General features: G+C 42.6%; 1 protein-coding gene across 10 annotated transcripts in view; it reads right to left on the minus strand.

The window, feature by feature from the left end:
* The window catches only part of LOC117255240 (uncharacterized), a 79,939-nt gene that overhangs the window by 23,080 nt on the left and 43,429 nt on the right, over positions 1-13,430 (minus strand). For 9 of the 10 annotated variants that reach the window (XM_078165695.1, XM_033623930.2, XM_078165693.1 and 6 more), the window contains exons 3-5: positions 12,675-12,743; positions 2,204-2,382; positions 327-401 (exon numbers count right to left, since the gene is read on the minus strand). In XM_078165695.1, coding sequence (XP_078021821.1) covers positions 327-401; positions 2,204-2,342 — 214 coding nt within the window. In that variant the 5' untranslated portion in view covers positions 2,343-2,382; positions 12,675-12,743. The remainder of the gene's footprint in view (positions 1-326; positions 402-2,203; positions 2,383-12,674; positions 12,744-13,430) is intronic. The other variant, XM_033623929.2, reaches the window with a different exon arrangement.

Here is a 13,430-nt window from a genome sequence, read left to right on the forward strand (position 1 = left end):
GATCAATAATATACTGGTATGTGTTAGAAAACTAATATCGAACTACTATTGGAAGAATGAACAAGTGTGAACAGGACAGGACAGTGTGGCTCATGCTGAAGACTCCTTAAAGGTGACAATCAGCTGACATGCAATAGCTTGACAGTAAACACTAAAGGGACCAGAACAAAGAGGAGTTTTTCTAATCATGCCAGTGGCTGCCATGTTTTGAAAACTTGAGAACCCTGTGTTTGTTGTCTTCTTCTAGAGATTTTTTTAACCACTCTCAAACCATCCACACTCTCACCCTGAATGATCTGAGTGGTTTTAAGTGTGCGTGGGTGTACCTTGTGCCACGGGCCCAATCTGCTCAGCGGATGGAGAGGGGGGAGGGGAGGGAGGCAAATTGGCTGAGTCATCCACTGCGAAGGGAGAGAGAGAAAGAGAGAGAGAGAGACAGACAGAGAGAAAGAGAGAGAGACAACACCGGGAAGACAAGACATGGATGGGAGGAAGGAAATGAAAAACTAATAACTCTGCTGACCTTATCTCCGTAGGCGGCCTCCCTTTGAGTTTGGAATAATGCTTGTTGTATTTGATGGATCTCATGCTACTCTAGGATTTGATTAGTGGCTTGTTGGGACTTTCACTCAATGTCAAGTGTCAAATAAATGCAGACAGAGCACCAACTTACCTTAGATGGTGTAAAATGTCAAAAAAACAAACAAAGAATCACATTATAATAGCTTAATCAGATTTTTACCATAAAAAACACCAAAGGCACTGAATGGAAGCAAATAATTGACACAAGTTACATTTAACAACAACTGAATACTTAATATTGAAATCTAAACTCTACTGAACTTTTACCATTGAAATATTTTACTTTAAAAAAACATTTCTCTGAATTTATTTGTTTTTAAATCACTTCATTTTCCATAACTGCTTGGGCTGGAGCCTATCCCAGGTGACATTGGGCGAGAAGCTGGGTACACCCTGAACAGATCACCAGGGCTGACACATAGAGACAGACAACCATTCACACTCACATTCACACCCACGGCCAATTTAGAGCCACCAATTAACCTGCATGTCTTTGGACTATGGGACGAAGCCGGAGTAACCACATTTTAATGTGGAAAAGTTACATATTTTTGTTTGTTGGAACTATTGAGATACATACTTTAAGGATATCAAATATGAATTAAAACAGAAAATCAAAGTTCATGATGTAGAGAGCTTTTGGATTAACAACCCCATCACACACAGCGCTCTTGATTTCCTGATTGCTTGCTCTCCAAAATGTGTTTATGAGTTCGAGATGACCCAGCTGAGTGTGTGGTTGATCAAGAGATGGTTTGAGAACATATAAATTCAGATACGTGGTTTTCCAAAGAAAAATACCTGGTGTTCAGTGGTTGCTAAAATTAAAATACTCGTGTCTCTTATTTGCCTTATTTGCATCATTTACACCCAATTCACCAAAAGAATAAAGTGGTTCCCCCAAATGTACACATGCACATAGTCATTCCTCTTTATTCCTCTCTTTCATACTTCTATCTCTGCCCTTTAAGCTGAACTGATCACTTCACAGACATATCAGTCAAAATATGAGCATTTCGCTGTAAATCTGATGTCCACCACCCCGTGATTTTCCAGTTCTAAGAGTTCTAATATGATGAATACGATGCTTCATTTCATTTGTAAGATTTAGTAACTTTGAGCCAACCACATTATCATAACTTAGAACTTGGAGGGCTTTTATCTGATATTTTTTTCCCAAAGTGCAAAGTGTAAAATCTGTAAAACAAGCAAGTTTGTGAAAGACAACCATCTTCTATGTGCTCCACTTTAAGATAAAACAGCGTTATACCTGCTCAAAGCAGTATTGCAGTATTTTAAAGCAGGAGTCATTGAGCTTTCTGGTCTGCTTCTGGAAAGGTCCAGATGCCCTCCATGCAAGTGTCTTAAGGGACCACGACAATGTCCTTCAACCTTTGAAAACACTGCTACAGCAGACTGTTCCTGTTCAGTGCTCTTTCCAATGTGAAACACGTGCCTTTTGGGAATTGACTGCCCTTGCCTGGCACTGTGGAACCAATCACATTTCCCCAGACCCATCTGGCAGTATGTGTTGGCAGTCCAATCAATGCCATCGACCCAGTGCTGCATGCACATGCTTACACACACACACACTCAGAAGTCACAGTGTCCGTGCTCCTACCTGTTGTTCCAGGATGTGCAGCTGCCCCACCATGGTATCCATTCTCCCTGTAGGCAGAGCTGTAGGCGGAGTAGCCATTCTCGCCATTTTCCTGGCCATTTGTGGACCAGTGCTCGTCTGGCTGCCGACCGTCTGCCATGCCTGCCTGCTGGGACGCCGGGGAGGGGACAGGTCACCTGCTGGAGCAAGAGAAGGGAAATATGATTAGGTTTGTTCATGCACAAGAAAGGGAGAGATGTAGGCATGATAGGAAAAAGAGAGCTGATACAAGATGCACACTGCATGGTGAAGCTCACAAATCAGCCACCAGAGGGAGTGAGGCACAACATTGTTCCTCTACCGGCTCAGCAAACTGGTCTTTGTCTCAGCATCCACGTGTTGAGACAGGAAGGAAAGGCCGACGAAATAGCTGTGCCAGAGCTATTCTATTTCATTTTTCTTTTTCCCTTTTATAGTGCATGTGACTCCCAAAAGCATCCAAAAAGTGGCTTTAAAATGTTTGTTATTGTGAGCTTAACAGGTGGAGCATAACACCTGCCTGTGCTTTAGATTTGATTCATGCTAAACAGACACACTCACTGTAAGTATTCCCCAAATAGCAGACGTTTATGGCTTAAGAGGTGAGCTTTGATCCAAAACTCAACAATGAGTAAAATAGAATTTAAATAAATCCAAATGTGATACAATAAAGACAAGGTGCACTGCAGCAGGCGGCTTGTGGATTGGTGAAGAAAAAAAAAAAAAAACAACGTACGTGAACACACCCTTCAGATCCCCTCACCACAGATAAGGACGCTGTTACCATGGCAACCAGAACAGGTCTTATGGGGGTCCAGCAGATGGGTTTGACAGGCTTGCCCCATTCAGACAAAAAAAAGTGCTACACACACACACACACACACACACACTCACTTCAAACAAGAGCAGCACATGACACACTGCAGCACCTATTAACTCCCACTGCCTCCTTCACTATAGTGCAACAAGCTCTTTACCTCCCATTACAATGACAAAAGGTTTGTCCCAATCCAGTATGCACTACCAAAGTATCTAAATTCTAATCAGGCATCAGGCAGTCTTTTTCCCTAAGAGGAAAACACATAATGTTGCTTTTTAAACAAGATTAGCGGGGGGCCCTCCCTTGCCTGGCAGCCTGGCTAAATTGCATCATTATCATCAGCTGCAGCTAATTTCATCATAACAAATAATCGCTGACAGTCCCTTCTTCCTCCATCTCGTTTCTCACGTCCCTTTTCTTTCGTCCTCTTCTCTCATCTTTTCCATTCTGCTCCCATATTTGTCTACATTTTCATCCTGATTCTCTCTCGGTCATCCTCTCCTAACAAATCTCATCTCCCGTTTTCCGTTTACTGCGATCAGTTTGCAAACACATTCGTCAAAAACGTTAGCGACTATTTCATATCCACTAGCCAACCGCTAATCCAAATCCGGGTCATGGGGGCAGCGGCTGAGCAAAGAGATATGAGATGTGTTATCCCTCCAGTGTGTTCTGGGTCTACCCCGGGGCCTCCTACCAGTTGGACGTGCCCGGAACACCTCTAATGGGAGGCACCCAGGAGGCATCCTGATCAGATGCCCGAACCACCACAACTGACCCCTTTCAACGCGAAGGAGCAGCGGCTCTACTTTGAGCTCCCTCTAGATGTCCAAGCTCCTTAGCCTATCTCTAAGGCTGAGCCCAACCATCCCTTGGAGGAAATTCATTTCGGCCACTTCTATCCACGATCTCATTCTTTCGGTCTCTACCCAGAGCTCATGACCATAGGTCAGGGATGGGACATAGATGGACCAGTAAACTGAAAGCTTTGCCCTCTGGCTCAGCTCCCTCTTCACCATCACACTCCGGCACAGCGCCCGCATCACTGCAGACGCTGCACCAAACCGCTAATCCATCTCAAGCTCCATTCTACCCTCACTTGAGAACATGACTCCAAGATACTTGAGATCTCTCGCTTGAGGTAGTAACTCTCCCCCAACCTGGAGGGGGCAATCCACCTGTTTCTGACAGAGAACCATGGCCTCAGATTTGGAGGTGCTGACTCTCATCACGTCTGCTTCACACTCTGCTGCACACCGCCGCAGTGCACACTAGAGGTCATGGTGTGATGAAACCAGTAGAACCACATCATCTGCAAAAAGCAGAGATGCAATTCTGAATCTCAAAAAAGTATTTTTCTCATATATTTCTTTTCCCACGAAAATGGATTGAGTTCCTTTCTGGTTCCTGCACCTAATTTTGAACTGTTCAGGGCATTTTGACCAAAAATGAGATGGCTCAGAACCTGAAAAGTTGGTTCTCATCTGGAACCAAAAAACAGTGTGAACCATGACAACATCAGTGGGCATTATATTCTTCAGCTTAGAAAGTGAAGCTGGAGAAGGCAACAGTGGAAAAGTCAAGTGAGAGATCTTCAGGGAATAAGAGAGCATGCAGGGGTCTCATTAATAGTTGGTCCATGCTTGTTTTTTGGATAAAACACAAATATCTATAAGAGATCAAACGTTTGCCGGTAGTAAAAGTGATCCACCATTTTCCCATTTTGTTAACTTCCATTGTGCATTGTGCAATGCCCTTTGTTGATGATGCAACCTTGGTTATCAATGCGCCAGGTGGGCAATAATAACTGGACTGAATAGGTGCCACCCTGGAGTCTGGTATCCAGATCTAATCATACATCTACATCTGTGGACCTCGAATTCATGCCTAAGGAGAAATCTGGACCCCATGGCTGGACCAGTTGGGAACCACTGATCTAAAGTACAGACATGAGAGCTTCTTATGGCAAAAAACTCTCTGCAAGAAAGCCTTTCTCAAATTCCCTACTACTCATTTTTCTATTGAAGATCTAATTGAGGTTTCCACCCTGCTAAGACAAAGAATTCAGAGACCAACATTATCTTTGATTTTTTTGGTGAGATATGAGATGACAAATCCTTGGCGGCTTCAGTCCTGAAATATGTATAAGCCTTTGTGAAATAGTGTCTCCCATTCACATTTGTCTCTATCTCTCTTCCCTCCTCATTCGTCTCTAAGTGTCTCTCCTCTCCTTCCCTGCAGCGCTGCATGACGACAGGCTCACAGTGATCGGGGCTAATGTCTGCTGCAGTGGCAAGACGTGAGGAGAGAGAGAGAGAAGAGGAGAGGAGAAGAGAGGAGGAGAAAGACCTACTGACACTTCAAGATATTGGGCCAAACTGTCTGAGACTGAAAATCTCAGCCGAGGGCTCAGTCAGAGGCAAGTCTAGTCCCAGCTGTTGCTAAGGAAGAAAACTGGTGCGCTGACAGCCAGATTGTGCTGATGGTGGTTTAGAATTGCACTGACCTGCTTTCAGCTGCTGTTTTGGCAACGTTACGCCACACTTGGCATTCAGACATTGTCCCGACAAAGGATGGCAAAAACCTTGGCTGCTTACATAAATCATTTGTGTTTTCATTTGAATATTGAGGAGAAAAACACAAGCAATCACACCTTTTCTCAAAAATTCAAATGCGTTACACCCCAGGGGTCCGGATCTACTACAAATACCTTTTTATTATTTTTTGGATTGTTGGCTTTGTTGATGCTTTGGTATTTGAATGCCTCCCTGACAAGCAGACTGGAAAATACTGTAATGTAAGACCCTTAAATACAATGTGGCTGAAGAAAAAACTGGTAGGATTGGTGGCGAGTTACAACAGTTGCACATCAGTCCAGTGCAATTAAGAGTTTAAAGTTGCACTGACCTCCTTTTCTATTCTAGTCTAGTTTCTAATCAACAACATGACTTGTCATTTACGAACTCTAAAAGGCATTTACAAGGCCTTACTGTTATTGTGCATGACTTCATTCTCGAAATTCATTCTGACTTTGACCCTTAGATCTATTTTTTATCACTTATGTTTATTCATCTTTAGAAACTGACTTATCCTCTAACGTTTATTTGAACACTTCTAGTAACATTCAATACTGAACTCATGTCACATTGTTTATTTTTCTCCTGATGTCTGCGCTTGCCCAACCCTCAGGACCTTGCTCTCCAGGCACACCTTGTCATCCTCATGCGGTTAACGTGATACGACAGTGCCCTCTCTCATCGCTCCCTTTTAGCTGTTTATCAGTCTTGTTGTGTTAGAGAGAAAAGGATAAAGTGTATAATGGGCATCTTTCCTAACAATAAAGAAAATGCTATTAGCTTTGTGGGTAGTTGACAAAGTACAGCAAAAATACTGTGTTTATGAGCAGAAAAAAGGCTAGTTAAAGGCTTTTGTGGCACTGACCTGCAGACAAGAATTGATTTCTGGCACAATTTAGAGTGACAACAGGAAAAAGCAACATCTTCTGCACTAAAATAAACCTTAAAGGATTATTTCAACACCTAAATAACCATTTGTATATCATTCACCTTGTGTCACGTTGACTTCATGAAGAAAACGTTTTTCTCGCCTGCTGCCAATGAAAAAATAATTGGGAAAAAAAAAATAAATGGGAAAAATTCTCTCACACAGCTCTTACATCATTTATCCAGTTGTATGTTCAAAACTTCCCAGACAGCCTTTTCAAACAGGGAATTTAACTGCAATTGAAACTTAACAATGCTCTCTTCAAAGCCAGACTCCATTGACAAAAACAGTAATTTTATATTACAAAACACTGGGGCTGCTGGTCTTGTGTTTGTGTTATTGTGTGACCTTGGTGTTTAAAAGGTTTAGTTCAGATTCACCAAAGTCACACAAAAACACAAACACACTAACTGATCAAGGCAGCGATAGAGCAGCAGTGCCCTTGATCAGTGAGGCAAAATTACTGTTTTTGTCAATGGAGTCTGGCTTTGAAGAGAGCATAAATAAGTTTCATCTAATGTTTTGTTCCCCGTCGGAAAGGGCTGTCTTTTTGAGAAGAACTGAGCATACAACATGATAGATGAGACTTGGATTATACCACACAGCAGAGTTGTGTGAGAGTTTGTAAAGGAATGATTTGATATAGTTCGCTGTTGTTAAACGCAGCCCCCTATCACTTCAATTCATCAAGAATTTTCTCTGTTTTTGGATTCTTCGTTAAACCTGGAGGCAAGCGAGAAATACTTTCAAATTCAGCATGAAACAAGGTGAGTTGCTGATATACAAATGATCATTTGGAGGGTGAAGTATTCCTTGAACAACCCACATAACCAACACTAAAGCTGTGACACTTTATTAGTAATTTATTTCAATACCTTTTCCAGAAAAATGCAAACCATTAAATCATGTTTGACTGTTATACTTCTAGGAAGGCTAGAAGCCCAGCAGTAAGCCCACCGCACAGCATGTGAACCATCACAGCGTCCTTGACTTAAAAGGGTTAAATCAACAGCACTGGGAGTCAAAAAAGGACTGCCAAATCCCATTACATCTTGGGATTGATGTTTTAAATTGAACATGCCAGCATGAGACAAGTGAGAAGGTGTGGCAGCAGGCCTGAGGCTCGTTTGACTTCTCTTCTCTCCCTCTTCCTTTTGTCTTTCAATGTTGTCGTCTCGCACTCTCATGGCCCCCTGCTGCACTTCGCTCTACCTTCTAGTCCCAGCATCCCTCTCCTCCACCGACTCCACCCCACCCCATCCCTAATCCGACCTTGCTTCCCTCCCCGTCTGCCCCCCCCCCCCCCCCCCCACCAACTGCATCCCAATCTGGGTCACTCCGAGCACCTCCGAGCGCCGCTCACATCGGAATGTCACCATCCATTTAGGAGGGAGGATGGAGCCAGTCTCAGTAGGCCAACCTGGCCTTAATCCTCTGTGTGAGCGTCCGCGTGTGTCTCTATCTGAAAATGTGTGTGCTTGAGGTTGGTCTCTAATTTTAGGTATGATTTTCTACATCCCAATCATTGATGGGATGGTTACAAGTATAGTTTCATTTCTGAATATTATTTATGCATCCAAATGCACAGTAGAGGTCATGTTGCTAAAACTGATGCAGTGTTTTGTCATTAGAAATTATATTTGTTATAATTAATCAATTATTTAATCCTTTACCCGAGGTCCTGCTTCCTTTCTGTCTCCTTCTGTCATTGGTTTGTTTCTTAACATCTAATAAATATGTTGACAAAACTATTTGCTCAGTTATGAACTTATTTACATGGACTACAGTTCCAATATTATCTCAATGAAGACAATGATATAATGCCAGTTATATTTACTGTCATTCAGATGTTGGCTGCACTACTGCAAGCCTCATCAAAGCACTACATTATTAGAATAGAGTAAGTATCACAAGCCAAGTGAACACAGTCAAAGTGTAATACGTTGTAGAGGATGATGGGTAGCTGTCCCACTTAACAGTAGCATTATAGTAACAGGACAGTAGGCCACTGAAGGTTTCTGTGACCTGTAATCAACCCAGAATCCGGTGGCTTCCTCCTCAGCAGCAGATGGGTGGATTATGTTTTGTTGACTCAGCAAGACATGCGGGGGATTGCCGCATAATGAGTGCTGCCAGTGAAGTGTGAATGAACCGTGTATATGTTGAACAGCAGCATGACGAGCGAGGCACGTGCGCACACAAACACGCCTGTGTGGAAGAGGTGCCGGGCTGATTCCACTCCTTGCAGATTAAGTACCATAATACCAGCAGTATACGCGCACTGAGGTTTTATTACTGCTCAGAAACATATCTCATGCCAGAACATATGAATAAAGCAACACTGATACTCTGATGGACAATAACACACACACAATAACACGAACAACTCAACTGATCGAGGCTGTGGTAGACCAGCAGCTCCTGTGCAAGGTAAAATTACTGTTTTTCTCAATGGAGTCTGGTGGCTTTGAAGAGAGCATGGATAAGTTTCACTTTCAGTTAAGTGCTTCGTCAGAAAGGGTTGTTTGTTTAGGATGTACTGATCATATAACTGGATAAATGAGACTTGGTTTATACTGCACAAGTTCTGAGTTTGTAAGCAGATGTTTTGACATAGTTTTGTTGGTTTTAAAATGTAGACCCTTTTGACTCTGACAAGCGTTTTCTTCACATTTCACAGTAACACAGGGTGAGTACTTAATAAACAAACTGTCATTTGGGGGGTGATGTATTCCTTTAAGTCATGAAACATGACTTATGTTAGCCAAATATTTAAAAAAGGCTCATCTTATCACATGTGTATACTCTGCCCTATGCTGTATCTACATTCCTATCACATAAGTGCTCCTACTGGGTCGTCCTCCCCCATCTTTGATGACAGTCTTTAGATGTGAGCATGAATCTGCTGAGACTCACTGGACTCAACAATGGTGGCAGAAGTAGAAAACCTCCTGTCATTTATGTATAAGGATGAATAAAATGTGATTTACACCCAATGTGAGTTTTATCTACAAGGCGTGACTTTGAGGGTCGGTTCATAAAAATAACAGTAATCTTTCTCAATGGGGGGTGATGGATGAGTATTTAGGAAGTCTGCTGCAGGCACTGTGTCACATCCAATCAGCTGCTAGAAAAACAACTACTCTGTGCTACATCTGCATCACTCTTATGTTTTGAAATATAACAGATGAAACAGAAGTGAGAGCACTGACAGTTAGCTATCATTATCATTATAACCTAGTTATATTTGTATTAACTACAGTTGGTAACAGAAACATTACATGATTAAATAAATGGCAGCAAATATTGATTTCAATTATGACCCTGCAGTAAAAGTCGACAGTGCTTTTTTTGGCCTCCTGCTAATCAAATTTATCTTGTAGTTTAAATGGCATATTGTGATGATTTGAAAGCCATTATTGGATTTTGGATGTTTAAGTGAGTTGTCAGATTAGAGTCTGTCTGCAAACTGAATTTTCCTCCCTCAGGTTGAATTCAAATCAAACTGACTCAAACTGACTGCTGCATCTTAACTCAGATCTACTCCCTCATCCCCTTACTGCTTGCATTTCCTTCTCTTTAGCTTCAGCCTCCAATCTCATCAAAGGAGTAGATGCTTCCTGGCACGCATCAGCCCCACCCCATGGTGATGTCATTGTTCCCATGGTGATGTGAGCCCCGGGGTGGGAGGGGCTGGTGGTGGTCAGGAGCGGACGCTGGCTGCAGAGAGCGGACTTTGAGTATGTTTTGGATCCTGAAATAGGTCACCAGATCCTCCAGGCGCAGCCCCGGGGGTCCTTCCTAACTGCACTGACACAAATGGCAGCCAAGCCATTTAAATTCATCAATACGTTGATAGCTGGTTGCTGGTTGGGCTGTTTATATCATTTTAGACTTTTAGGCTGGTGCTGATGGGGGTGGTGTCTAAGCATATCACTGTTTTGCTGCACCAACAACAGCAGTTTGTTGGGAAGATATGTCCAGTTACGATTAGAAGCAACAGACCATGGCTTTTTATCACCTTTTCTTAAGTTATCACTCGATTAAATAGCCTTATAGACATGGGTGGAAGGAACTTGCTCACCTATTAGTAAATTCAGAATGCAGTTATCAGCTCATTAAATTGCCGTGTTTATTGTTATGTGGCAACCGAGGAAGTCAGGTGAGGTAATGTTAGTATAAAGAGCTAAAGAGTCTGCTTAGGTAGTTCATCCAACCCATTCTCATTCCCGGAACACGCCCCCTCAGTGTCTGAGAGCGACCCACAAGCCACAGAAATCTGATTCGACTGACAAAATTCTGAAAAAAATTCAATGTTGACTTTCTGTTTCACCCCCTTTCACTCTATGTGGAATTTCTCGCTCTTTATACTACGTTTGTTTATCTGAGCATCAAATATTGACGCAGATGAGTGTATGGAGTTGGTTAAAAGCCCAGTGTCTCATAAGGATGCTAAAGGGTGCATTGTGGTATCACATGCTGAGGGACATGACAAAGCATCAATATTTGACAACTGGGAGTGAGAACAGGCTGGTTGGTTGGGGTGGTGGACAGGTCAAACAAACGCAGGACTGTGATCCAAGAAACTGGGGTTTGTGTCCTGTGTGAAACCAAAAAACTAAACATTGAGTAATTTTATGTGTTTTCGCAGTATTGGTACCTAAATCTAACAAATGTGAAAGTGAAACCTAATGAAATTTCTCCTAATACCAACAGGACCTACCTGCAGTCCGTTCAGAATGGACCCATGACCCACTTTTGGACTGCGACCCACCAGTTGGCAACCACTGGTATAAAAAAGAGCCTGTTCTAGCTACCGGGGTGTCAAAAATCGAGCTTGGGCAGCAGCCCTCGCTGTCAGGAATGGACATACAATACCCCCTTTAATGTCTGAGAGGTACTGGGCCTTCCACTACCTGGAATATAAACCCATCTGTGTCATTATTAGATGCTCAAAACAACAGATCTAGTATAAAGAGTGAGAAGAGTCCCCTTTGGGTGGGTGCGAGAGAAGGTAGATAGGACCAACAAGCACAGGACTTTGACCCAGGAGACTGGTGTTCATGTCCCCTGTGAAACTAAAAGTCATGACTGAGTTACATATAAGAGATCTTTAGAAAAGTCAAACTACATCAACAGATCTCATCAAACAGGATGTCTCAGCACAACCAACAGTGTTTGATTGACAGGTGATCTGAAGCAAAGCCTACTTAGGATAAGCACAGAGAATCAGAATTAAAAATAGGACTGCAAATTTCACTAGCTAATTCTGCACAATAATCTGTGCTAATTGTGGCAGACTTTTACAAACAGCACTCAGCTCTCTGCTGCTTCCCAACAAAACTTCCCGTCTGTCTGTCTCTTGAGCTGTGACTCCCTCCCTTTCCAGACATCTTGCATTTTCACGCATCCTTCAAGGCTGCAGGGATTACGATGACTGTTGACAGCCCACGCCCTGCAGGCTCACACACACCTACACACACTCCCTGGCCAAATCAACCCAAACGCATGCACAAACACCCAAAAACTGAACCACACCCACACGCAAACAAACACACCCTCTCATTGACGCCCCCGAACGCATCCACAAAGCTAAACCCACAGCTCTCTGGCCGGGAGCAAACACATTGTTAACAGAGCTAAACATAGACACACACACAAACAGAAGACTTCTCTGAATTTACCACCAAATCTACATTTAGCCACTCGCTCTGTCATTTCATTTCCTGTCATGAATCTCAAACACATTTATGCAACCAAAGCTCTATACATGACTAAATGACTGGTCTTTGGAGGTCAGAAATGTCTCGCATGACATCAGCCCAAACAATCGGCCCTTCTCCCGTCCAACATGTTGCTGTGTATAATTCCCCCTCTATTATACATCCATGGACAGCCAAGCTAATCATCTGGCTGAGTGCAGCCACTTAGATCTGAGTCCCAGGGCCCCGTGAGTCATGGGAAAAGTGAGTGTGAAATGTCATGGGGGGATATGAGTAGAAGTAGTGCATAGTATTCTATCTGGCAGTGCTCCAGACTTCTATGTTTTTGCTTTTTCTTTTAGTTATTCAGGTGTGAGATGACTGTAGACCCGTTTTTAGTCACATTTATGTTTTTTCGTTGGCTTACCTAACTTGAAGAGCTGTCTTCACTGATGGATGAAACAGACGAGTGCTGAGTTGAAGCGCCTGCTCAGACCTGCATAAAAAACAGGGAACACATGTTAGGACATCAATAATGCGCAGCACTTAAGTTTAACACTTCTCCCTAAAAAAAAAAAGTTCTGTCACTGCATCGGACAAAAGCTGAAACTCATTTACTTCACTGACAGCTTTAAACTCAAGCCTCTGAATCCAGCCTGACTAGTCCAGAATCAAATAGGGGATTCTTTACAAGACAGCTCAGTCGTGTCAGCCTTGTGTTTAACACAGCCGTGCATGAGCCGTGCATGAACACAGCAGCTTAGCTCTGTCACCTGGAGTCTGTCAGCAACATTAATCCAAACCTCAGTGTGGCCTTGTCTCTCTTTAAAGATGCTGCTGACGGTACACAACAACAAAATCGGATCTATTGAGTGTCCATGCATGAGCGTGTCCATTGTGACCATTTTATTCTTTTGTATCATCACAGGGCTGTGTCATGTGTAATTTTAGCTCATTTTTTATTTATAATTGTACTTTAAATTTAAATGAATGGCATTATTCTCTAGCATTGTTCATACTGTCAAACTTCCCTAAGAAATGTCTGATTTCCTTGTTTATTCATTTCATCTTTTCATGTAACCAAGCAACTAACTAATGTTAATACTAAATCAATAATTACAATATCTACTCTTAATCAACGTAATCCCCTCAATCCACTACTGAAGACATTGCTTTTATATGA

Source organism: Epinephelus lanceolatus, chromosome 24, assembly GCF_041903045.1.
Source record: "Epinephelus lanceolatus isolate andai-2023 chromosome 24, ASM4190304v1, whole genome shotgun sequence".
Lineage (NCBI taxonomy): Eukaryota > Metazoa > Chordata > Actinopteri > Perciformes > Serranidae > Epinephelus > Epinephelus lanceolatus.